This window comes from Rhipicephalus sanguineus, chromosome 5 (assembly GCF_013339695.2).
Source record: "Rhipicephalus sanguineus isolate Rsan-2018 chromosome 5, BIME_Rsan_1.4, whole genome shotgun sequence".
Lineage (NCBI taxonomy): Eukaryota > Metazoa > Arthropoda > Arachnida > Ixodida > Ixodidae > Rhipicephalus > Rhipicephalus sanguineus.
In genome coordinates this window covers 72,527,475-72,552,425 of record NC_051180.1, presented here as the reverse complement: position 1 = coordinate 72,552,425, position 24,951 = coordinate 72,527,475, and the positions used below count along the sequence as shown (strand labels likewise).

Genomic DNA, 24,951 nt, shown 5'->3' with positions numbered 1-24,951 from the left:
ACAGCTTCTGCCATGTTTGAGGTGTGTGATATTGTGCACGCATCGCATCAAGCTAAAACGAAGCTGCTGAGTGCCGGATCTGCATGTGGACAAAACCATAGTCACTAACTGATGAAGATAGCGATGCGAACAGCGCCGCCTCATTTCAGTTGTCTGCAAATGCCGTTTTCACTCTATTGCTTCGGGCGTTTACGGCGCTTCACGCCCAGCACATGCCTAGGATCGTCCAAATTAACTTGGTTGAGGCCAAATGGGACCAAATTAACGAAAGTTTGATGCCATTTTTAACAATGCATATGCTGGCCGAGACCAAGCAACACATCCGAATTATCCAATTTTCAGTATTAACGAGTGTAAAAATAACGAGATTTTACCGTAGATATGAATGAAAGTCACAGTGAAAGACATAGCATTTATTGAGAGATTTCGTCCGGGTAAGGCCGGTCCGGTCCTGGCCGAAAGCTCATAATAAATGTGGTTATGTTTTTCTCTGTGACTTTTGTATAATTAAACCAATAACCAGGAAAGAACATTCTCTTGAAACTCTCTATATATATACACACGCACGCACACACACACACACACACACACACACACACACACACACATATACACACACACACACGCATGCATGCACGCATACATACATACATCCTCCACTTGCAATAGACAAATCAGTGTGTAAATTGTGCATAGAGTAAGGTTGTTTCGAATGTTGCGTGTGGAGTATGTGTGCAAACATTTTTCTCGCGCTTGCTGTAAACTTTTCTTATGAGTCCAGGTTCTGTGATTGACGGTGCTCTTATCTCTTGCTCTCGAGGAGAGAATGTGCGAAGAGGCAACCTAAATGTACAAGCTTGGGAGATAAGAATGCTTGCCAAGATTACAACAGGTGCTTGGGCGGTGCCGCTTGCAATGTGTCGCAGTAAGGCAGGCACGTAGCGTGCATGCTGTTGGACGTCGACAAACGGGAAACATGCGCTCATCATATATTTAATCAAGTAAGCTGCTAACGAGTGTTAACCAGTACTCTGCTTCGGTTAATATGACCCCTGTAGCCATATAATGATGGACATACATGTCAACTGTTTACAATGCTTGCTTTTTCTTGTTAAATGTACGAGTAAGAAAGTTGCTTGTCAAGTACTATCAGTGAGGAATGGAGAACCTGGGAGTTCCTTGACAAACTTGCAGTCGTCTGTAGTTCCTCCTGAGGTCTTGACATCAGCGGACATTCGAACAGGGAAATTGTCTCATTCTCAATGCTGTCGCTAAAGCAGGTTTCAGTACACTGCTGGTCTGTACTGTCATTTTTAACATTTTTAATAGTATTAGCACTTTTTGCAAACATTCTTGATGGGCCGGAATCATTAAACAAAGAAGAGATTACTGCAGACCCTGTTCCAACTAGTCATTTGAGTATCAGCAACACAAACATATAATTCAACAGCAGAAAGTTACATATATCAGAGGAAACTCGGCTCTCAAAGCTTGTAAACACAAACGATACTTAATACTATGAGTAGGCTATTAAATATTTTCCTGGGATCTAAGCAGGCTATCTTTAGTGCTTCTTTCTTCCTTGCTTTTAGAATTGGCATTCAGTATTTTGTTGTGTGGCTTGTACCAAAATGTGGACAATAAATGAAGGATGGTAGGGAGGGAAAAGCTGTTGAGCCAAGCACAAAGGACGCGTTGCCAGCTCTATAGTGGCTTCATTTCATTCCATGAGGCCACTTATGCTTGCTTTTTCTTTTTTGACCCCATTCGCCGTCTGCAAGCGCCGACTGTTGCCATTTGGAACGACTGTTTGCCTGGCAGAGGAGGCCAAGTGCAGTGCTTCGGCACTCGCCAAAACAATACCATGGGCAAAATAAGTGCTTACAAGATTAATATGGGCTACGATGATGAAATGGTAAGCTTGCTTCGTGTTTAAATATTGTTTCTGTGTTAGAAATTACTGTTTTGCTTGTCCTTCTCAACGAAAGATGATAAGTGCATTTTATTGCTGGCTGGTTTTTGTCATGGGAATGTGAGTAAGCTTTGTCAGCTTTATTGATGACTGCATCTGTGTATTACACTGTCACATGTGGATCTGATGATTTTGCTTTTTGATATGACCTTGGCTAGTGTGATAAAGCTGTTAGTGGATGTGGTTATCCCCAGGACCTCAAGCTGTCAACTTCTTTCTGCATACTTCATCACTTTTATGCCACAGCTATATTTTTGTTGTCGTATCTGAAATGCTTATTTTTTAAATAGGGCATCTGAAAATTGATTCTTCATTTTTCTTGGCTGTCAGGATTAAATGAGGTAGTTTGTCATTAACGAAGTGGGCAGGCTGCTATAGCTTCTGCAACTGTGTGATGAAGTGCTAATTAGAAGCAAGCTTCATTTTGCTTCATTTTTATTATTTTAAAACTACCATGTGAGCTAAAACGGCACATCATCTTTGTTCTTTGCTTCAGACATTAGAAGGCTACAAATGGTCCCTAAAGAGGGCTTTTGCCGGCTGGACTGTGATCATATTGGCTGCCGGCATTCCGCTAATACTTGCATCCTGGAAACGAAGCATTTTGCTCAGGCTCACGCATATACTATGCCATCCCGATGAGGCACAGAAGGTGCTTCTCAAAGTAAGACCTGCATTTATTTGGGTAGTGTGTATTCTTGAAGGAGTTAGTAACGCAGCATGAAAGCAGTAGGGATGTTAATTATTCTTTTTTTTTAGTATTCAAACAAGAGAAATTGGAGTTGATAACACAGGGGCGATGTCCTGTGATTTACATTTACTGTAATAACAATAATAGGCATACTGGCAGTGGGTTAGGTAATGTGCATGAGCTGAACTAATAGAGTGCCAGTATGAACCTTAACTGTATTAATAAAAGGCACATACATGGAGAAAATGCAAGGGAGTTGCATACGATTGGTAGCACAAGTGTTTTAACAAATAGAAGAGAACAAGCATGCAAAAAACACGCATAGCTGTAGAAAATGCAAGGGAGTTGCATACGATTGGTAGCACAAGTGTTTTAATAGAAGAGAACAAGCATGCAAAAAACACGCATAGCTGTAAGATCACGTCCATGGCTGAAACGGCATGGCTTGACACAGACTTAAAAAAAATTGTTAATGCACTATTTTCTAGTCTCGCTGTTGCGCTATTTTGCACTAATGCACTATTTTCGCATCTAGTCTCGCTGTTCCAGCCATGAACCTATACCAACTCGCCCATTTTTCCATCCTTCAGATTTGTTTAACATATACTCCGTGTTACTCTGTTTTAAGAATATTTTATTAATCTGCTTTAAGAAGTGATCTTTTTTTTTTAGAATTTAGGGGCCTAGGATTTTTAAAAAATTAACTCATAGAATTTGATATTGGTAGTCCTTTGAATATGTTGCATATATAAATGTGTGATTTTAAATCGGTTTTATTTATGAGTAATTGTGACGTGCACATAGATTTTTACATTGTTGTTGTTGAACAGCACCTATGCAGCTGGGAAGATGATATTTAATGAAGAGGAAGGAGGGGAGGCTGGCCTCGGTGTCATGCTTCTAGCCTGCTAGTTTATGCTTCAATAACCTGTACACAAATCTGGAAGAGCTAAGAGCTATGGAAAAGCCAATAATCCCATCAAAGGTATAGCATAACAAAAGCTTAAGAGAACACTTCAGTGTTTAATCACACATATAGGCCAGCGAACAGTTTTGCTTTTAACACTCCCTTTTCTGCTCAGAGTTTCTCTTCAGCTTTCTGAAAACACTGTACCAGCTGCTTTTCAACCCTGCCTAGTTACGCGTTAAAGATTTCACAATCTCCTTTGTGGCGTGATATGATGATTTCTTACATCCTTAAAAAATTTGTTCTTGTGTGGCGTGAAGCTTCAACTTATAATGATTTCCTGTGAATAACTTTATTCTGATTCAACTATATAACTAACTTTGCAGGACAAGCATTCTCAAGAGTTCATTGAAACGGTTTATCAAAGCAGCAGACCACTGAAAGATGGCTGCAGCTACTGCTTTTTTTACAACAAGCGAATCAAGTACATCTGGAAGACCGACCTCCAGCGCTTCGTGAAGCTTGAGTATGATGCTTGACTTCTGTGCACATTTGTAACATTGTGTTCATGTTGCTTTTTTTGTGCACCCCTTTTAAATTAGAGGAATGAGTGCGCATTCTATTGACACGTTCAAAGCTTGAATCACAGTGCAAAATATACTTTAAAGGGTTTTTATCAATTTATAATTGCCAGAGAGAACAGTCTTATGTCCCAGATTATTGATTTTCAGCTTCTGCAAAATTGTGACTTTGTACACCAGCTCAGAGTGTATGAGTAAGTTATCTTCACAGTATCTGGTATCATGATATTATTATAACTCCATTTCTGATGCATGATAGCCATAGCCGCACTGCACCACAAAAACCAACGTAACTAACTTTCTAAATTAACAAAACAAATAGGGATACAATAAGTGTCTTAAAAGGATTTACAGTGTGAGAGAGGAACAACTTTGGCAAAAATAAGGCTCTTCAGACTATTGTAGCATCAGTGCCCTGCTTGACAATCTTCAACATTTAAGTTGAAAAGTTTGCTATTATGAACTGCAATATAAAAAAAACAAAAATATGTACTCTTTTTGCCAATTCACACAGTGTTGACATCTCGACGATAGCTTTCTGCCTCAGAACACTGACGTCATAATCTCACCTTGCACTGCTTATTCATCATATGGGCACTAAGAGTCTAATGTGCTGTTTTCCTAAGCATAAGTTGTTTATGTCATTACTGGATTTTATTGTCATTGCTGTCTTTCTCTAAATGCCATCGACAGGCAAATGGAGGTATGTAGCCTTTCTTGTAACTCCTGAATGTGCTCTTACAGCTCGATATGCCTTCGTGGCTTTACTGTCCTAATGTTGCATAATGTTGCTAAATATTTAAGTTTAGCACTATAAGAGGGAACTCTTCCTAGAATAAGATTGAAGAATTGCCATCAGCAGTGAACCAGATTTACGTCAGCACCATAATATGTTAGTCACATTTTAATGTGTTGCGACATTGCAGTGTCAAGGTTGATACGAAAAAGAATAGTGGGAGAACCTGAGAATTTATCTTAGTGCATGGATCCAGGTAGAGGACTCGCATGCAGATTTGAATGGCATGCACTGTAGCAGAAGAGTGTGTCAGGGTGCTTAACATTCTGTTTGACATAGTAGGTGGTCTCTGAAATTATTTACCAGTGTTAAGAAAATGCTGTACTGGGTTATGTGCAATGTCATCTTCACATTGAAAATCACTTCAGGATACATCTCTTGCAAAGTATTGGGTAAAGTTGAGCGTTTAGCAATTGAAATGAGCATCATGCCTTGAGATAAAACACTGTTGCTTTAAATGCATTTTTACTTGTAAACATTCTTGTCTTCACATCGGCAGTGCTTGTTAATGAGATCGAAAGATGTAAGCTGGTGTGTCTCATGTAGGCACACTACTACATGTATGCAAATCATAGACCATTGCTGCTTCACATGGTGTCTCACACTCTCTGATACTGTGTCTATTGTACCTAGCTGATTTCATTCTTCCATTTTTTTTTTCTTCTAGTGGACTTGAAGTTGACAGCTGTCAAGATTTGCTCACAATGTCAGCTGGTCTCTCAGGCTCGGATGTTGACTACCAACAAGTCCTGTTTGGTGAAAACTCCCTGTCGATCGAAATCACAGCTGTTTACAAGCTCGTCATTAATGAGGTACGAATGCACACCTGATATATGGGCTACTATGTGCATCGCTGCCAGCAAAAAATATATATTCAGAAGATATGCCATTAACAAAGAAAGTTTAGTAATTCAGAATTGCAGTCTCCATAATGTTGTGATTGTGAGGTCTGTCTAATTTCAAAAAGAAGTTGTTTTTGCTGTTGAACTACTTGACCACAAGAGGAAAAGCTGACTGCTGATGACAGCCTCTGCTTCACTTGCAAGCAACCTCCGTGTCAGTGCCGAAAAAAATTCATAGTAATTTGTGTTTGACTAAACTTTTTGCAGCACCAGGCTGTTTGAAGTGAGCTATTTTTAGCTGATTAAAACATAAGGAACATTTGATTGATTGATTGATTGATTGATTGATTGATTGATTGATTGATTGATTGATTGATTGCAAATAATGTGCACCTTCCACCAGTGACTCTTTCAAGGGTGCCGACTTCATAATTCATTTCTCTACTGCACACTACTCCAATCTGTAAACTATTTGTTATGTTAGGTTCAGCTGAAAAATTTTATTGCCGTCAGCTTTTTCGATCCTTAATAAACACTGCCTCTCTCTGTTCTCTAGGTCTTCAGCCCATTTTACATGTATCAATTGTTCATTGTCATCGTGTGGATGGTTCAAGTGTATTATCAGTTTGCTGTCTGCGTTGTCTTGCTATCCATTATATCAGTCAGCGTATCAGTCTGGCAAACTAGAAAGGTAGGTTTCTTTTCTATAACTGTCAAGCTTCATGATGTATTATTATAATTTGGCATTTTGTGTCATAACATTTTTTTGTAAATATTTGCTTTCCTTAACTCTTGAAAATTTTGCTTGTCTGGAATGCTTTACTTGTATTTTAGTGGCTCTGTTGCCTTGCTATAATGGCGAAAAGTGCATTTTCTATTACTTGGGAACAAGTATTATGGTTTATGGCTTGTGGCCTCAATTTAAAAGTACGTTAACGAAAATTGAGTGCCTGTTCTTGTAATCTTGAGTTGTTAAACTAGCATGTTAGGTTGTACACTAAGAATCACTTGGCAACTGTTGAAATCTCTAGCCCACTAACTGCAAACTTGACTTTTCAGCAAACACGTGCACTGAAGGAAGCCGTTCACACAGAATCAAAGGTGACTGTGCTGCGAGACGAGACTGGTAAGCATATAAATATTGGCTGCCTGTTGTACGTGGTCATTACGATAAGCAAGTGTAGTGGTGTTATTCATGATAGCTCATTATGCAAAGCATGATTAAAATTAAACATATCGCACAATGTTACCTTGACCAGTCTGCAGTCACAGTGATTTTACCTCTTCTGTGATCAAGCACATCATTACAAGTTGTACATCATACTCAGGTGTTAAAATGTAGTGCAGAAATAAGTCACTGAAGTCTTGTTCTTTCTGCATAAACTTTGAATAGTAGTACATGACTTCTTAAGTGTTCAAAGTAGACAGGTCTTCAGAATTAAGGAGTCCTATTGCATCACCCGTATCTTTAGTACACTGTTGGCTGTGTGTAGCGATGTAGTCTGCAGCAAAGTAACATGGCTGCTGCCAGTACTATTTTGCACTTGTTGCTCTTACATGTTACCATTCCCCGCAGTAACACAAGTACTTAAAATTTTGTGCAGAAGTGACTCTTTCTTCCAAAGAACTTGCGCCTGGTGACGTGATAATACTCCCAGAGAGACATCACATCATGGAGTGTGATGCTGTGCTCATCACTGGTGACTGTATTGTCAATGAGAGCATGCTGACAGGTACAAAAGTCTTTGCCTTTGTCTTCAGTACGTGCACATGAGTTTACCATAGAGTGCTAGAGCATGTCTGATTGTTAAGTGTGGTTTGCAGCTACTTGTAAACCAATCCGAACTGTTAAAGATGAGCATTTTGTCTTTGTTGGCTGCAGTGACACTGAGTTGACAGTTCTTTTGCCATGACGAACACGTCTTGCTACTTCAGAAACACAGGAAGCTGGGCTTGTTGGTACTGGTTCATTACTAGTCTGAGAATACCACAGAAAATACACAGTGCCTGAAAATGTAGACAAGGTGAACACAAGTGTGTTACTTCTCGACCTTCTCAGCTTGCCTTAGTATACTGTGCATTTTGCACTGCAGTATGAAATGTTCAGTGTGAAATGCAAAGTATGAAATGTGCAGTATAAAATGTTTGCTAATATGTTAGGAAACTTCCCGATTAGCACTCCGAAGTGATGGCTGCCAGAACTCTTTTTTTTTTGTAATCAATATATGTCATCCACAAGTTTATTATGATTGCCTAATTTCCGCCCAGTTCAATTAGGTCAGGAATCAAACTGGGCAAGAAGTAAAAATAGGTAAACATATGTTGGTTCATAAGTATTTGAAAGTAATATGTATTTCTTCCTTATCTATTCCTGTTTATTTATTTATTTATTTATTTATTTATTTATTATTTATTATTTATTTATTTATTTATTTATTTATTTATTTATTATATTGCTTACCTATTGATCTGTGTTTAGTTTTTTAATTTTTTTTGCATATGCATTTCTTGAAACACGAATGTTCAAGCTTGCAAGTTGAAAAAAAAAAAGAAAGATAAACTAAGAAAGTTATTGGCAGCATATTTAATTAATATTTTAATTAAGGTGATGAGAGACCTTCATTCACTTGGCCATCTCCTTTGGTTGTGGTTACTACATACAGGCCTTACCTATACGATCATGATTACAGGTTGGCTTATTTGGTCAGATCATAGGCCATCCCTCTTGGTTGGGAGAGTTTCTTGAAGAATACTGGTTTGAACAGTATTATGAAATGGACAGTGAGAGTTCATTATAAATAGACGCAGATTAAAGAGATTATATATTCATATTGAACAGCGCAAAAAACGAGACACAAAGAAGGAACTGCACAACACGAGCGCTGACTGACAACTAAATGCTTTATTCAAGCACAAAGCAAAGAAAAAGGAAGGAAAGAAACAGAAATGCGTGCGCACCCTAAGTACACGACAAGAGATTGCAGGCATACAGCAAATTTAAGTATTGTCCAAGTAAGCCATCTCGCAATCGAGCAGCACAATCCATTAAGTGCTGTCACACGTGTCACCATTTTTGCTGATAGCAAAGGCTTCAGCTATCTCTCCGATTCGAGCCTCACTGTGTCCAAAAACAGTGGTCGTGCGGCAGAACTCCGGTGAGCAGCCACAAGCGGCACAGTGGGCGGACAAATGCGAATACGGCGCACCCTTGAGAGACCTATGATGCTCGCGCAGGCGAATGTTGAGGCAGCGCCCCGTTTGCCCCACATAAACTTTACCGCACGGCATCAGAATTGAGTACACTACAACTAGCCCAACTCTCCCTTTTGCTTTTGATTATATATTGCACTGTCCGTGTTTGCTGCAGGTGAAAGCTGTCCTATCACGAAGGTTCCTGTTTCCTCAGGAGAAGGGTACACTAGCACTGCAAACAAAAGGAACACTCTTTTCTGTGGAACAAGCATACTGCACTCGAGAAGCACTAATGGCCCAGTGAAAGCCATTGTCTACAGGACCGGTAAGGAACCCTTGTTTGGAAAGCCACAGTTCTTAAACAAACAAGCAAACAAACCAACAAACAAAAGTGATGGCAAGATACCATTTTTATTATAAGCCACAAATATATAGCTAAAATGAAGCTAGCTGAAAAAATAAGATGGAGCCTCTTGCCCTGTTTTAACTGCATGTATGTTGTTGGAAGCTGCCTCAAAAAGCCTCCAGTATGTTGGAAACGTTACAGCGCACACAGACAGGGACAGAGAGAGAAAACGCAACATGTGGTGCCGGTAAAATAATGATGTTTTTTTCTTTGTTCCTGGCTGTGTGCGCTGTAACGTTTCCAGTATGCAGTACCAACTAGCCCACCAAGCCATCCTCGTGAACTCCAGCATGTGCTTCTTATCTCACTAACTTGGCAGTAATGAATGGTTAACATTTAATTAGCAACTTAAAAAGGTCATGCATACAAGCCATAGCATTCTGACACTTGGCACGTTTTGACAGTTTTCCATTAATTTCATCTCGTATACCATTGAGGTGCAACGCATGCACCAACACAGGTGGCACTCTTGATCACACCAGCACTGAGAGACCTTTTGTCGCTGCCAGAGCACTGTTTCTTCTAGGAGGAGTTGCCTTGCATGCTATTTAATACCCCATGTCATACCCGCGTACAGTTTAAACACTTTCTGGTAAGTCCTAACATACCACTAAGCCTTGCTGTCGCTCTCAATGCTTTTCCCTTCATGCGAAACTGTCAGTATTTACTTTAGGGCACATGTTTCAATTCTGGATTTGAATCTGGTTAGCGCTTAAGGAACGCTCGTGCACCAAATACTATAGCATTAGTCATGTTCATCTGCCTACGTACCAAAAAAGGTGTTAACACCACCGCTATTATTTTTGTTGATTATGTATGCTTTATATGTTGCATATGAGAACTGCAGAATAAATAATTCTGCTTTGTGGCAGATTTTGGGAGGAATACCTTGAAACAGGCCCGTAGTCGGAAGGGGGGGGGGGGGGGGCTAGCCCCCCCCCCCCCTCTTCCCGCTGAAATTGTGGTGAAGCAGGTGTTTTTACCGAAAATAAATAATGAAAATAGGTTTTTTCTTAAATAGTCAAGGTTGTCAGCAAGTGGGCCCCCCCCCCCGAAAAAAATCCCTGGCTATGGGCCTGCCTTGAAACATGTGTTAGCCTCACCATTCCTGTTAAAATGTGGTCAAGCTTTAAGTGCAGAACAGTTTTTATTTCATAATTTTCTAATCAATTAATGAAAACAAAATGTTCAAGATTAGATCATTTACCAGCCATAATTATAGGAACGTCAGTAGTTGGTTGCCAAAGATAGAGATACATTATATAATCTCTTGTCTGTAAAAAAAATTGGCCATTTCTTAAAGCATGTGTTGTCTAGCTTGCATAGTTTGAAGATTGGTTAAATTTTGAAACAAAATTATCTCAATATAGCGCGCCGGTACCTTGTACTAATACCTCAATGGATATGTATTTTCAGGATTCAACACCATGAAAGGCGAGCTTGTGAGGACAATATTGTTCCCAAAACCAGTACATTTCAAGCTGTATGCAGATGTCTTGAAGTCAATGGTGATATTTCTCATCCTTGGTGAGTGAACCTTTGTGACATATTGCCTTAACCTTTCAGGCTTCGTGCACTGTTCTTAACATGCACATTTTCTAACTTTTATAGGCATACCAGCTATGATCTACACTGGCATTATATTCAGCAAACTAGGTGTGAGTACCATTTTCAGTAATGATGCATTGTAATCAAAGAGAGCATACAGTGGAGGATAGTAAGTTCTTACCTATTCAATAGACTTTAAGCTCAATTCAAAGGATCATGAAAGATGTTTGGCTTATCTTAAGTTCAGTTTAATAGGATGCATGGATTCCCTGAATGGCAGTTTATAGGAAGCAGTGACTAACTGTTTTAATCAAAAAGGAAGATAATACCAAAACAGCATTTATTTGGTTTGAACCTACATTATGGCCTCCCAAGCAATGGACCAGAAATCCAAACTGCATTTGGTCTTCTGGTTCATTGAGCAACATGTAGCTGCTTGAAATATCCACACCCAAACACCAGAAATCTCCTTGTCCTTCAAGGTGGCCTTCTGAAAGTAAGGTTATTGCTGCGCACTCTCTCAGTCCAAATGACTAGGATCTCATCAATATCTTCATGCACTGAAGCGTGCACATCCGTCTTCATTTTGGCACTTGGTTATGGGTGTTGTTAGAGGCCATGATCCCCTTCTGTTATTTCCTATATGTACTTGCCGGGGTACATTTTGGGACACATTCAGTGTTTGAGAATGGAAACCCCACTGAATGCACTTTTGGCAGTACCTTCAGCTTCTTTGAAACAGGGTTTGTATCAATCCTTGAAACTCTTGAAAACCCTGGAGTTTTCAAATAGCATTTTCAAGGCCTTGAAAACCCTTAATTTTTTTAGGTCCTTAAATGTCCTTGAATTTTGTCAATACACTTTCGCGGAGCCAATTTTTAGTAGTTGCATTTCGGATAGTTCTGTGGGAATAATCGAGCACATATTACAGTTATGGAATTCGCTATGATATTAATTTAAAATTCGAAAGTACTTAAAAAGAACAAATTGTTCTACCACACGTAACCTGCCTTAAAGATGGCTTCACTGCACCATGAGACTGTTGTGCCATGAAACCCTTTTGTCAGGGGAAATGCGTATCGGCGCGAAGCCACACTTGTGCACTTCAGTCATTTTTCTTATTAGCGTCTTATATTGCCTAAGTGCGAGAAATTTTAAAACTAAAATTATTTTTACACATATAATTTGCGTACTACTACTATTCGAATTCACTTCAAAATTATTCGACATTAATTGTCATTCACTTTGAGCCTAGAAAGTTATATTTGCACGAGCCTACTTTTGATCAGAGGGTTGAGGATTTTATTTTGTGGCAGTGGGGGAGGGAAGGGTGCCCAACCCCTTTGTAAAGGTGTCAGTGTGTGTGCATATATGCTCATCGGGTGAGCATGTTCATGACCTAGTTGGTACTTGCTATGTGACATAATTGCCCCAAAAATTACACAAAGTTGGAAGTGCTGCCCGTGGTGTCATGTTTGTGTTTTTTTCCTGAATTTTTGTGTTATATTAGTGGCAATTATGTCATCTGTATATTCATATAATTGGGAAAAATTCTGAGGCTGGCAATGCACAGTTTGTGTGTGTGCGTGCATGCACACACGCTCATACAATACATCCATATTGTGACGTGAATCAGTTTAACCAAACTAGCAGAAGGAATACTGAAACCTGCGGAAAACAGTGTAATGCCATAAAACCTGCAGTGAACAAAATATGAGTGAAGAAAGGAACTGTGAATACTCCTTGAGTTTGCTATTACTAATTATGAAAAAGTGCCTGCTTTGGCTTGTGTGCAATGAAAGATGTGCTTCAAGCTGTAAAAGCTGGTGTTCCCTTGTTCTACAATCTCAACAAGAGTTGGTTCAAGTCCTCGAAAATTTTTCGTTAAGTGCCAGAAAGTGCTTAAAAACCCTTGAATTTTTTCTTCAAAGTTGCTGTGAACCCCGTTGAAAGCTTGATTGACTAATGTGCATGCTCACACATGATTGCAGCACATTTGAACCACACTCTTAAAATACTTCCATACACTTTCTTTTTCGAAAGGGCTGGACAATGGTGAATGGCCAGATATTAATATAACAAAGAGAAGATAGCACTGTCGGGTGTCAGATGCCATTCAGGAAGTTGAGTATCTCAAGCTCTCAAGGGGGTTGAGAGCACCCCTGCCTTTCCATAAATCCTGCTTATGCTTCTAAAGTCAGCTAGCTTTAACTGCAGTTTTGCTAGCTATCTTCAAAAGAAAACTACTGGAAGCAATTGCATTGACAACATGCACACAATAAATCTGTGGGAAAGGGAGATGACCTCCAATTTAAGTGCACTCTCTGCTCGACACTGCAATACTGAACTTGCAGTTACTTTTCTGCATTTCAGGCATACGCTCAAGATATCGCCATCATCGTCATTGATGTTGCCACTTTTGTGGTGCCTCCACTACTGCCCGCTGTGCTGACTAGCATCAATGCCTCAGCTCAGAGACGTTTAAAGAATAAAGATATCTACTGCCTCAACTCCAGCTACATCAACTTCTGTGGAGCTTTGAGTGTGGTCTGCTTTGATAAGGTAGGTTATCAGGAATATATAAAAGCTGATCATAAAAGATGCCAGGATATGATAATTGTGTCAAAGTCATGGACATAGTCATCACCCATTCTGTCTTTCGTGTTCTTTTCACCCTCATTCTTCATGCTGTTTTAGGTTGTAATGCTTCTCTCGCTGTCAAAATGGGTAGTTGTAAGCCACTTCTACATGGCCTCAAACACTGGACTGCACGGTATGCAAGGTTAGAAGAAACTGTTTTGCCACTAAAGAGTTAGCAGTCACGACTTTAAATACCTTGCAGCATGCTTTCCTTACCTCATGGTGGCTACCCGTAGCCGTATGCATTTGTCTATCGCATGTACACAGCTCTATAACAAGTACGATTTTGTATTCGCGATTTCTACTTTGATAAATACATATATTATTTGTTTAAAAAGTGCTCCTCTAAAGAAGTCGGGGTCTTAATATTGATAATTTTTGAGGAGGTGCTTGTCACTGACTTATGTTATTTTGTAGCCTGGTTTTTCATTTCATTTTGCCTACCACGTGCAAAATTAAAACATAATTGCTGAACTGCTTCTTGTACGTCTTTCTTTTACAGACAGGAACACTGACAGAGGACTGCTTGGACATTGTGGCCATTGTTCCATGTGAAAATGCAATGTAAGATAATAATAATTGTTGGGGTTTTACGTCCCAAAACCGTGATATTATTATGAGGGACACCGTAGTGGAGGGCCCCGAAAATTTCGACCACCTGAAGTTTTTTAACATGCACCTAAATCTAAGTACAAATGCAATATAACAGTACATTAGTGTACTTGCTATTATCATAATGTGTGCGTGCATGCGTTGCGTGCGTGCCTGTGTGTGTGTGTGTGTGTTTGTGTGTGTGAGTGAGTGTGAGTGAAGTCTTAATAGTAATGTGAAAGAAATGCAGAAATCTTGCACTTTCATTTTTTCATTCTTGCTAGCAAGTAGTATGCTTAAAACAGTGCATAGTTAATGAAAGCACGTTCGGCAGAGTTGACTGCAATGTTAGTTAGTTACATGTGGAAGAATAGGCATCACAAAAATAAACATTGCTATGGAAGAGAACAGGAGAGGAATACAGAGTGGGCAGTGTCACTGCATAAATGCTATGTTAACTGTGTCTTTCTGTGCTGTGTGAGGATTGTGACAGACTTTATATCAGGACAACTAAGTACTATTTATTCAAGCAACTTGAGCAGTCTAACCTTAAAAGAGATAAAGAGATCTCTAAATCAATTTTCACACACGAAATATTATCTCACAACTAAATTTTTATTAATTTTGTGTTAATAGGTAAATTATTAAAAAGGCTGAAGTTTCACCTTCTTAATTTCATGGCAAAACCGGAGGATTGTTGCATCGTTTTAATGTTGTAGATTTTAAAGCTTTCTTTTTATCTGCGAAGGCTGTTGTGGCTTAGTGAAGTTAATGAAACTTGCTAAGTCTAGTGTTTTACTCCTTTTGCATGCAGTGTAGTTTAGCTTTAGTGATAACAGTTTAACAAACTAGTTCTTGACAATAATATGCGTAGAATTCTTAAGGAGGCAGTACTACCTGTCTTGTTTTTGTACCTTACTTTATTTGCAATTCCCAGCTGCTTCTCACATTAAGAATGGCATCAGCAGTATGCAACACCACGCTAGTTCAGTACTGCGTAACTTCAAGTTGGGAACCAGCACGGCAAGACTAGGACCAATGGAAAACCAACAACACAGGCACTGACTGGCAACCACATAGCGCTTGTGATGTTGGTGGGTGCTTGTGTTGTCAACTTTCTGTCAGTTCTCTTCTTGCCATACATGTTGCCCGCTTGAAGGCATTTGAAAAAATAGCCTTTTTGGTGTTGCAGAAGGTTATTCATTAAATACAGCAAAGATAATTATAAATAAAATAAACTAGCTCAACTATCAGTCTTACCGCAAAAATAATGTATCTTTTTGTGTCTATTTATATAGAAGACTTACCTTGTGTCTCATTGTTATCTATTTTATCTTAGAAAGAACAAATTTAATCCTAACAGCCTTGGTGGCTGCAAAGTAAAACAATTTATTTGTTTCATTTTGTTTAGGTACATCTGCTCAAGGTGAGCCTTTCTTCTAAATGCAGCTTCATTCTTGATGTATGCACAATTATCTCTATTCTGCATTGTCATAAAGGGCTGTCAACAGCTACCAACAGTGTGAGGCACAGCACGGAAATGAAATAAAAGTGAGAAGTTGTAAACATTTAAATAAGTTGAAAACACAGAGCAACAAAGAAATATGTGGTTATACAATTGATTAAACAATGAGCAGCCTATGGTCATAGTCATGAAGTTAGTAGTAACAGTACCATCCACAAACAAGGTAGATTAACTAAGTTGAAAGAAGACAATAATGATACCTGGTGTTTAATGTCCCAAAACCACGATATGATTATGAGGGACACCATAATGGAGGACTCCAGAAATTTCAACCACCTCAGGTTCTTAACGTGCGCCTCAATATAAGTACACGGGCCTCAAACATTTTCACCTCCATCGAAAATGCAGCCGCCATGGCCAGGATTCAATCCTGTGACCTTCGGGTCAGCAGTCGAGCGCTATAACCACTAGACCACCGTGGCGGGGCTAAATTGAAAGAAGAGCTGCGAGGAATGCAAGTTATTCGTGAAACGCTGAAATGAAAAAAAGAAAAAAAAAGATTTCAAGGTTGGAATTGAGGGAATTGTATATGAGACTTGTGTATAGTGTGCACTGGACACTCATGGGGCAATAAGGCTGAGTGAAACAAGAATACATGTGCACCTACAATGTACTTCAATTAAATGAAACCATTCATTCATTCATTCATTCATTCATTCATTCATTCATTCATTCATTCATTCATTCAATTTTCTCTTATTCTCTCTGGCTTGCAGGTTGCAACCAGCTGTTAACAATCTGAAAGTCCTTCCATATGGTCCCATGCTTGTTGCCTTGGCAACATGCCACTCCTTGCACCTTGTTGATGGTGAAGTAGTGGGTTATGAGATGGACATCAAGACTCTTCAGACTATTGATTGGGTAAGACTGAAGCACTGGAAGAATAGCTTATTTTGGGAATTGGTGCATATTACTCAAGAAGCTACCATCTTTTTGAGACCTCACGTTGACGAACATTGTGCTGTGTGACTGAAAGTAGATCTTCAGGGTGATGCACAAAAGGGAGCCAGGATTTGATAACTGCGCTGTTATGTAGGCAGGATGAAAATGTGAAAGCATAGCTTTACTTGCATCTTCTTGCAAATGTTATATATTTATTTAATCATATCAATTTGAATCTCATTAAGGAGACTAATTTATTAGAGATGGGCAAACAGTAAGTTGGAGGTTCGAAGCAAATTTGAAGCGAATAGTGATTTGGTCGAATAAATTCGAATCAAATAGTTCGATTTGTATATATCACATATTATTAAAAAAAATTAGCATTTTTTGTCATGACTCAAATAAATTGCACCATATTTTTTTAAGAATTAGAGCTAGCTAGTTGTGAATGTCACTTTTTTGGTTCGAAGTGAAGTAGGAGCAGCTTTGAATAGCAGCAAGATTTGTATTGCAGTAGGGTGCATATTACTGGTACAATATGTTAAGTTCTAAATTTACTAAACTTTGCACATGTAAGCCTATATAACACGCGTTTAAGCGTAAAAAATAATTAATTGAGGTGAAGGTAATATGTACATTTAACCTTGAAGTGTGGCTTCACGAAAGTGCTGATTTCTACTCAATAGGGAGTTTCACAGCATAGTACCCCCACACTGCACTGAAATTATCTTTACAGGCGGTTATGTGCGGTCATATGTACAGGTGCTCCAAAAGTAAAATGAAGCTCGCGAGCTGTGGCCAAACTGCTCAGAACTTCGTGCCACTGTGCTCTATCAGAAGATGAACTGCAGGTAGCAAGAGTGCGTCGGCATATCCGGCTGACCCATCATGATATTCTGATGCTCACCTTATTGCAGGCTCGAGCAAATCTGTACTATTACCATCGCTGCTCGTCAAGGGCGAAAGTGTTGGCATTCTTGGCAATGCAGAAAGTTCATGCCTCTGAGATTTCTTCACGACTCGGGCAAACAGATGCATAAAGCGTTCAAGGTGCTCCTGACGAGCAGTGACGGTAGCAGCACAGCTTTGCTCGAGCTAGCCATATGATGAGCATCAGAATATTGGGATGGGTCAGCAAAATGTGCCGACGCACTCTCGCTATCGCTGCACATCGGCTGATAGAGCTCGCTGGCATGCACTTTTGCCTAGTTTGGCTACAGCTCATGTGCTCCGTTTTACTTTTGGCGCACCTGTATGTCTATCTGTTCATTTCAAATACTTCGAAATTTGAAATAATCTGAATTCGTGTTGAAGCGAATCTCAATACTGTTAATATTCGTTTGAATATTCGAAGCAGCTGAATATTTGTCATCCCTATAGTTTATGTGTGGGTACATCCACGCAGCAACGTGAACTAGCCCTCCAGTGCCAAAGTGAAGAAGTTAATACCCTAAAGAGTAACACAGATTTAGTTTACACTGGAAGAGCATTCTTTCAGAACTTTATTTGTACAGTTGAACCTTGAAATAATGAAGTTGTACCTGCAGTGAAAAGCTCTGTTGTATTGTGAGCTTCAGTGCATTGAGGTTTCCATCTTTCAGTTGTGAATATGGCATTACGCATGCCTTGAACCTTCCTGTTCCCTTACATTTTGTGTACATGCGTTCATGAGGGCATCACAAGTGATTTTTAGAAGCAACACTAAGCAATATCAACTCTCATTGTCTCACAAAAGTGCCTCAACCATGACTGCAATGGCAAGAGCGACTGTCTTTACATAGATGTTTGAGTCCTTGAAAAGTGGAAAACAAAATATCACTCTTGAAGTCTAAAGAACACGACCTATTTGAATGTCTGTACGTTATTTTTTTTTAGCTGTCTTGCCTGTGCAACAACCTTTATGTTTCGATGTTGGCAAAATTTGACCAAATTGGCTTACTTGCGCATGATAACTTTGTTGCATCGAGGCTGCGTCACAAAACTGCTTCGTTAAATCAAGATAAAAAATACATGCATTCCAATGAAGGCAAGTAGCGGAAAAAAAAAAGTTTGTTACATCGGGAACTTTGTTCTGTTGAGGTTTGGCTCTATTTACTTGCGAAATATTGGTTTGAAGAGAACAAGGCTTAAAGTTTACTCTTTGCATTTTGTGCCCAGAAACTGAACAGTGGGGTAAATGGTGTAATACCAGAGACAATTTGTGTACTGTTGTACTATTTGTCGCATCATTGTACAGAAAGGTTCCTGAAGGTTACCAGCTCAAGTCTTTTCATACTTTCAAACACACCGTAATATTTCTGTATCAGCAAATGGATATCTGGCACTGAGCAGGCACTGTCAAAATCAGTGATCTCTTGGGTATCTGATTTAGAAATTTCAAGGCCACATCACCACCGGCAATTTATTATTATTTTCTTTTCATCCTTTTGGGCTTACCTAGCATCCAGTTACAAAAATATGTGATTATGCGAGGGTAATCTACCAATTAAGTATTTCTTTTTAGCATAATCTTAAGAACATTAAAGAAAAGTGTATGCCGTGATAATGCGCGGTGCTGCATTTCTGTGTAATATTATGTGCAACATGTTTCCTGCTCAGAAACTCGAAGAACCAAAACTTGGCGAGCTTGTTCCTTTTGACAAGATACCAGCCCGCATTGTCATGCCAAGAAATGTGCGACTGGTGAGTGTGGCCATTTTTCTTATTTTCCTGTTAAGTGCTTCTTGATATAGTTTGTTAGGTTACTTTGAATACATCTTTTAGCTGGAACAATATCGACACACTTGTTTACGTCTTTCTTGGTGACCGCTTCTTATTGTCCAACAAATGTCACGCCGTTATTGTTCAGCGCAAGACGCACAAAGTGTTGTGTATCGGAGGCATCTCAAATGTTATAATAACGATTCTGATCAGATTGGCTGCACGATGCGAATAGCTACACGTGTTCTAGAACTTACAAGAGCACTAGCAATTATGCTGGAATGTGCAGTGAGTCGATGGCACAAGTACTATGAATAGGTAACACATTTTAGCTGTGGGTCAGGTTTTCGACGACTGATGCCGCCGCTCGCCACTACTGTACTGCGAGTGATCTTTGCTATTTGTGGGCACAACTGCGCCCCATAAATAGTTTGTTCTCTACCTTGTATTTCTGGTTGCCATATTGTTCACCGTCACGTGACAATATGAAACACAAGTTTGCGGGACAGATCACACATTTGAAGATGTTACTGTATAATATGACGTTGCTTTAGTGGGCTTGCTGCAATGTATAGCAGGCCCTAGGGCACCAGGATTGTGGACAGATATACAGTAGAATCTTGTTGGCACATTCCTCTTTGTTACATTTTCATAGCTCCTACACATTGCATGTGACAAACCCTATTGGTTGCTTTTCTCTTGTTGGTGGTTATGTGCAAAAATTGTGATGATACGTAATCGATATATCCATCATCAACACCTACATTTATTGCTTCATGTGGCCGCTCAAAATAGGATTAGTACTTTATCTGCTGTTCAGATCACATAGCTTTTCACCAAGTCTTACATGGCTTACGAAGTCAGAGGCAGAAATGTGTTAGACAAAAGAGACAGTGTGTCAATGGCGAGGTGTTGCTAGTTGTCTACGTACACCTTCCTCCAGTATGCAGACAATGCTGCAGCGAGGCTCAGTGTAGCAAAGCCTTCAAACAGGTTAAGAAGTCTTGTCGCTTTAAAGCTTTGGTTATGACCTACTTGTGATGATGGGTTTTATGGTGTGGAAGTTAATTACAGCTGTTGATGCACAGTTAAGTTTCCTTCAGCCTGCAGCTAATCTGCTCTATATGTATGCTTTAAGAATGAATCATTCTACTAAACTACAACAGAGACGTAAGCGACCAGTAACACTTGCAATTTAATTTCTATTGAACCAACATGTGAAACAACTGTTGCCGAATCAGAATTATGTTTTCCACGATATTCTTCAACGTTATGCGCATGTCTGTTGTGTTTTGTGGCAGAAAGCACGATGCAATGCTTTGTGTATGGATCTGTCCATATAATAAATTGTAATATATTATTTTGAGTTACGTTGTCTGCAATGTGTGATCGCTAATGTTGCTGGTGATTCAAACAATTAAATTCGTGCAATTGTGTGAATTTGCACAAGCCATTTCATCTTGTGCCCACATCACTGTTGCACATTTGTTTGTTTACTTATTTTACTGTGTGCACAGAGCAGCACAAGCCTGGGGATTGTTAGGCAATTCCCGTTCGAGTCCCAGCTCCAGAGGGCAACTGTGGTTGTCACAGCAGCGAACAGCAACACGTTTCAGATCTACAGCAAAGGTGCTCCAGAAGTCATTCAGCAGATGTGTTTGCCGGAAACAGGTACGTTATCAATTTTGTACCCATAGCATTTACTGAAGTTATGGACTTATGAAGCACAGGCCAACCAGCGTAAAGTCTTGCACAGGATGTTGAAACCTCTGTGTGACCAATGAGGGGCAGTCTCACACAAGCCTTTGCATTTCATTCTGTTTGAATGGCTTGCAGTAAAGCTGATAGAAAATGGATTTGTTACTCTGGCTTTAGTCATCTTTATGGATAGGAGAAGAAAGCATTGCATTGCAGGCTGCAGTTTGATTATCTCTCTAATAGCTACAAAAAAATCTGCTTTCTACAAAACACTTAAAGAAATTTCAGTAGTCTATTTCAAAAGAGGTTTTTCTTTAGACTGCAAAGATTACAAATACAAAAGGTAGCAACTGTGGAAGTATGTGTACTTAGGTTGTATAAATGGAGGTTTGTTTATGCATTTATTATTTTAGCAATGATCAAATTATTAAAATTTACTCGAATATGAAAAAGTTCTGATTTAATTCAAACATTTATTCCCATCTCTCAGTAAAAGGACTTCTCTTGGGTGAATAGGTAAGGTGATGGAACACATAAACTAATTTAGAAGGCTGGGAAAACCTGAGTAAAGATATAGAGATACAAACATCTGATTGGAAATTTATTGAATAAAATGTGACCTTGTACCGATAATAGTGGTCCTCACCTGCAGCTGTAAAATCACATGTACTAGTTTCTGTCCCTTGTTAGGTGTTTAATAAGTTATGCCACATACCTTTCAGATTCACCCATAAGCAGCAAGGACTAGCTCATTGTTTGGGTGACTACGTATTAATTGTTCTTAATCTGTAGTTCCAGAAAGCTTCAAGGAAACGTTGGAAAGTTACACAAGGCATGGACTCCGTATTCTGGCCATAGCTTCCAAAGCTCTGCCAAATGACACAACTTGGGATCAGGCACTGCACTTGCTTCCAAGGCAAGCATCACCTTTATCAATTTTAGCTTTCATGCAGAGCTTGAATAAAAATGGCTGTTCAGTGTCTGAAAGCACAGTCATAAACCTCATGTCAGTGAGCACAAGTGCACATGCCACTCAGTGCATGAAAAGCACACTTTAGCAAACATGAGTTTTAGGGGCAATCATCAAATGATTTTGAAGAAAGGTGCACTAAGCTGGTATATTCAAGACCCTCCCCCCCCCCCCCCCCCCCCCCCCACCAGAAATATTTACAGCACCCCTCTCGCCCCAGAGTTGGCCTTTAACATCGCCGCAGTGTCTAAGGAGCCTTGGCAGGTTTACTTGCTGACCCGGCTTGTAGTAGCTAAAGTAGTTTTGATTTGCTGCTTACATGCAATTATATGCTGTTAATACTTAAGCACAAGCAGGTGCTAGCATTCCAGATTAGTTAAAACCTAGTGATTATACTTTGACATGATGGTATTTCATGTGTGGTACTCATTTTCCCACAGAGCAGAACTTGAGTATGACCTGCATTTTAGAGGATTCATTATACTCCAGAACAAACTGAAGCTTGAAAGCATGTCGACCATCACAGCATTAGAAGATGCTGGTATCAAGACTGTCATGGCCACAGGTACGGTCCTGTATACATTTTCTGCTTATGAAGGTTTGAGCAGCTCTTTCTGTTTATTGTTAGAATGGATAGGTGGTTAGGTTAGGTTAGGAAAAAAGGTTATTGGAGGTGATGTATAAAATTCTTTTTACGTACTCAGAATCACTGTTTTCTAGGGGTGTGCGAATATTCGAAATTTCGAATATTTTTCGAATAGTGTTTGCTGTTCGATTCGATTCGCACTGAAATTTTACTATTCGAACTATTCGAACTTCCCAAAGACAAATGCAGTCAACGTCCGGTTGAAAGTGACCCCTTCAGATTTTTAATATGCTTCACCTCATTACACTCTCGTACTGCGGCAAAGCTGCCTTTCAAGCTCCGTTACGGCCGAACTTAGCCGAGAGAGAAAGTCCGGTTGGAAGTAGTCCCTAGATTTTTAATATGCTTCACCTCATCACACCCCCGTAATCCGGCAAAGCTGCCTTTCAAGGTCCGTTACGGTCGAACTTAGCCAAGAGACAGTCAACGTCCGTTTGGAAGTGGTCCCTAGATTTTCAATATGCTTCACCTCATTACACCCCCGTATTGCGGCAAAGCTGCCTTTCAAGCTCCGCTACGGTCGCAAATGTATTAACTCAAGAAAACGCTGATTCCAATATGGAGATGAAACATGTGGCAGAGTTGGGGGCTCAATTAATGCTGTTTTGGACCTGAAATTTGGGCAGGAAGTCTGAAAAATCGGACGCCGAAGCTTTTTAGCATCCAAAATTTCAGATGTTCTTATATATCGACGTCTACGAGGCAGATTTGGAACTCCGGACTTGAAGGGAGCACACCCTTGTCTGCCACATCAGTTGGGCTTCCACAGAAGTTGAAAGAGGAGGAGAGGCTGAGGAAATGGCATCTCTGCCTGTCACGTGTAAAGTGTTGTCGGTTGTTGCACCAAATCATGTACATAAATACAATTATTCGGCCTCTACATTGCCTCATTCTTGATAAGAAAGACAACTATGAAATATGACCCCACCAGCGCTTCATCAAGCTCGCGAAAAGAAACACTTTCATGTTGCTATCTCACAAGAACATACTTAGGGATTATCTGCAACTTTTTCTGTAACTTCGAATTATTCGAGAAATGTTTTGAGAAATATTCGAAAATTATTCGAAATTATTTGATTCGATTCGCACTCAGTCTTTATTATTCGAATTCGCTTTGCACCTAAAATTTTGCTATTCGCACAGCTCTACTGTTTTCTCTTTCGCTTCTGATTCCATATTTTTAACCATGGCAGCTAGAAGCAGCAGATGCAATAAAACTTGGTTGATATGAGCATGTGCTCTTGTTTTTTTATCCCCCTCTTTTTACCAATGTATTTATAGCTGTCCAGAAATATTTTTAAGTTTTTTCATTATGTTTAAATTAAACCAACTGGATTATCAGGACAAACTCATAACCAGTTATAGTTTATGGTAATGAACAAATGGCCAGCTGCTGCTATTTGTGAAAGGACTAATAATTGAATTAAATGTCAACTTTTCTTTGTATTCGAGTCTATGTGTACAGTTCTCTGAAACATCACTTTCAAAGCCCTGAAGGTTCTGGAAAGCACACAACTCTCAGAGCATAAATCGTCAGAAAGTATCGCAGGAACTTCCATGGGATGGGTGTTAGTATTTCTGCTTAGCAGGACAACATTTGATGTCACGTACATCCATTAACAAAATAAAAGAGTGAGGGAAATCAACCTTCATGTGTTTTAGCATGATTCCAACTTCCGAGATCCATGAAAGCTAAGCAGGCGAGCACATAAAGCTGAGCTGTGCAAGATGCCACGTAGTGCATTGCATTAAAGTTTGTTATTATCATGAATTGATGTAGCAGTCTCACTTCTCTTGGGTACCAAGCATGCCACTATATTTTCCTCTCCCAGATCGCCACACATCTGTCTAGAGCACTCAGACACTTCACTGCAAAGAAGATCTTGTTCACATCCACTTGTGCAATCTGTTTTTTGTACATTCCGTGGCTTTTCAGGAGACAACCTGTTGACAGCAGTGGCAGTGGCCAGGGATTGCAACATGATAAAGGAAAATGATGCAGTCATTCAAGTTGAAGCTGAAGCTGCTCAGCATGGAACCATAAGGGCTGTCTACAGCTACATCAAGCTGCCTGGCCTGAGTGAAAAGATTCCCATCTCTTACAAAGCATCAGCAGATGTAAGCTGAGTAATTCACTTTAATACACATTGGAGGATTAAAACCTGTAGACCATTGTTGTGGCAAGGAAGTGGAATTCCGTTGCAGCTTCTCATGTAATGAATTTTAGTCTGAAGCTTTGCATGAGAGTAACCCAGCACATCATTTTAATGTGCCTTAGCACAAATGAAATTTTTTGCTCGTGGCACTGAAGCTCCACAATATCCTGATGTCACATTTGCATCTGCTTGTACTTCGAAACAGGCA

General features: G+C 39.6%; 1 protein-coding gene across 1 annotated transcript in view; it reads left to right on the top strand.

Annotated features, from left to right (window-relative positions):
• Positions 1-1,742: 1,742 nt before the first annotated feature.
• Positions 1,743-24,951, top strand: part of LOC119393758 (polyamine-transporting ATPase 13A3) — a 38,057-nt gene continuing 14,848 nt past the window's right edge. The window contains exons 1-18 of the mRNA XM_037660892.2: positions 1,743-1,915; positions 2,469-2,636; positions 3,957-4,096; positions 5,615-5,759; positions 6,346-6,480; positions 6,849-6,915; positions 7,394-7,522; positions 9,157-9,306; positions 10,804-10,914; positions 10,999-11,045; positions 13,309-13,497; positions 14,078-14,139; positions 16,408-16,552; positions 19,172-19,255; positions 20,791-20,944; positions 21,764-21,887; positions 22,382-22,506; positions 24,524-24,705. Of these exons, the coding sequence (XP_037516820.2) occupies positions 1,865-1,915; positions 2,469-2,636; positions 3,957-4,096; positions 5,615-5,759; positions 6,346-6,480; positions 6,849-6,915; positions 7,394-7,522; positions 9,157-9,306; positions 10,804-10,914; positions 10,999-11,045; positions 13,309-13,497; positions 14,078-14,139; positions 16,408-16,552; positions 19,172-19,255; positions 20,791-20,944; positions 21,764-21,887; positions 22,382-22,506; positions 24,524-24,705 (2,208 nt within the window). The 5' untranslated portion in view covers positions 1,743-1,864. The remainder of the gene's footprint in view (positions 1,916-2,468; positions 2,637-3,956; positions 4,097-5,614; positions 5,760-6,345; positions 6,481-6,848; positions 6,916-7,393; positions 7,523-9,156; positions 9,307-10,803; positions 10,915-10,998; positions 11,046-13,308; positions 13,498-14,077; positions 14,140-16,407; positions 16,553-19,171; positions 19,256-20,790; positions 20,945-21,763; positions 21,888-22,381; positions 22,507-24,523; positions 24,706-24,951) is intronic.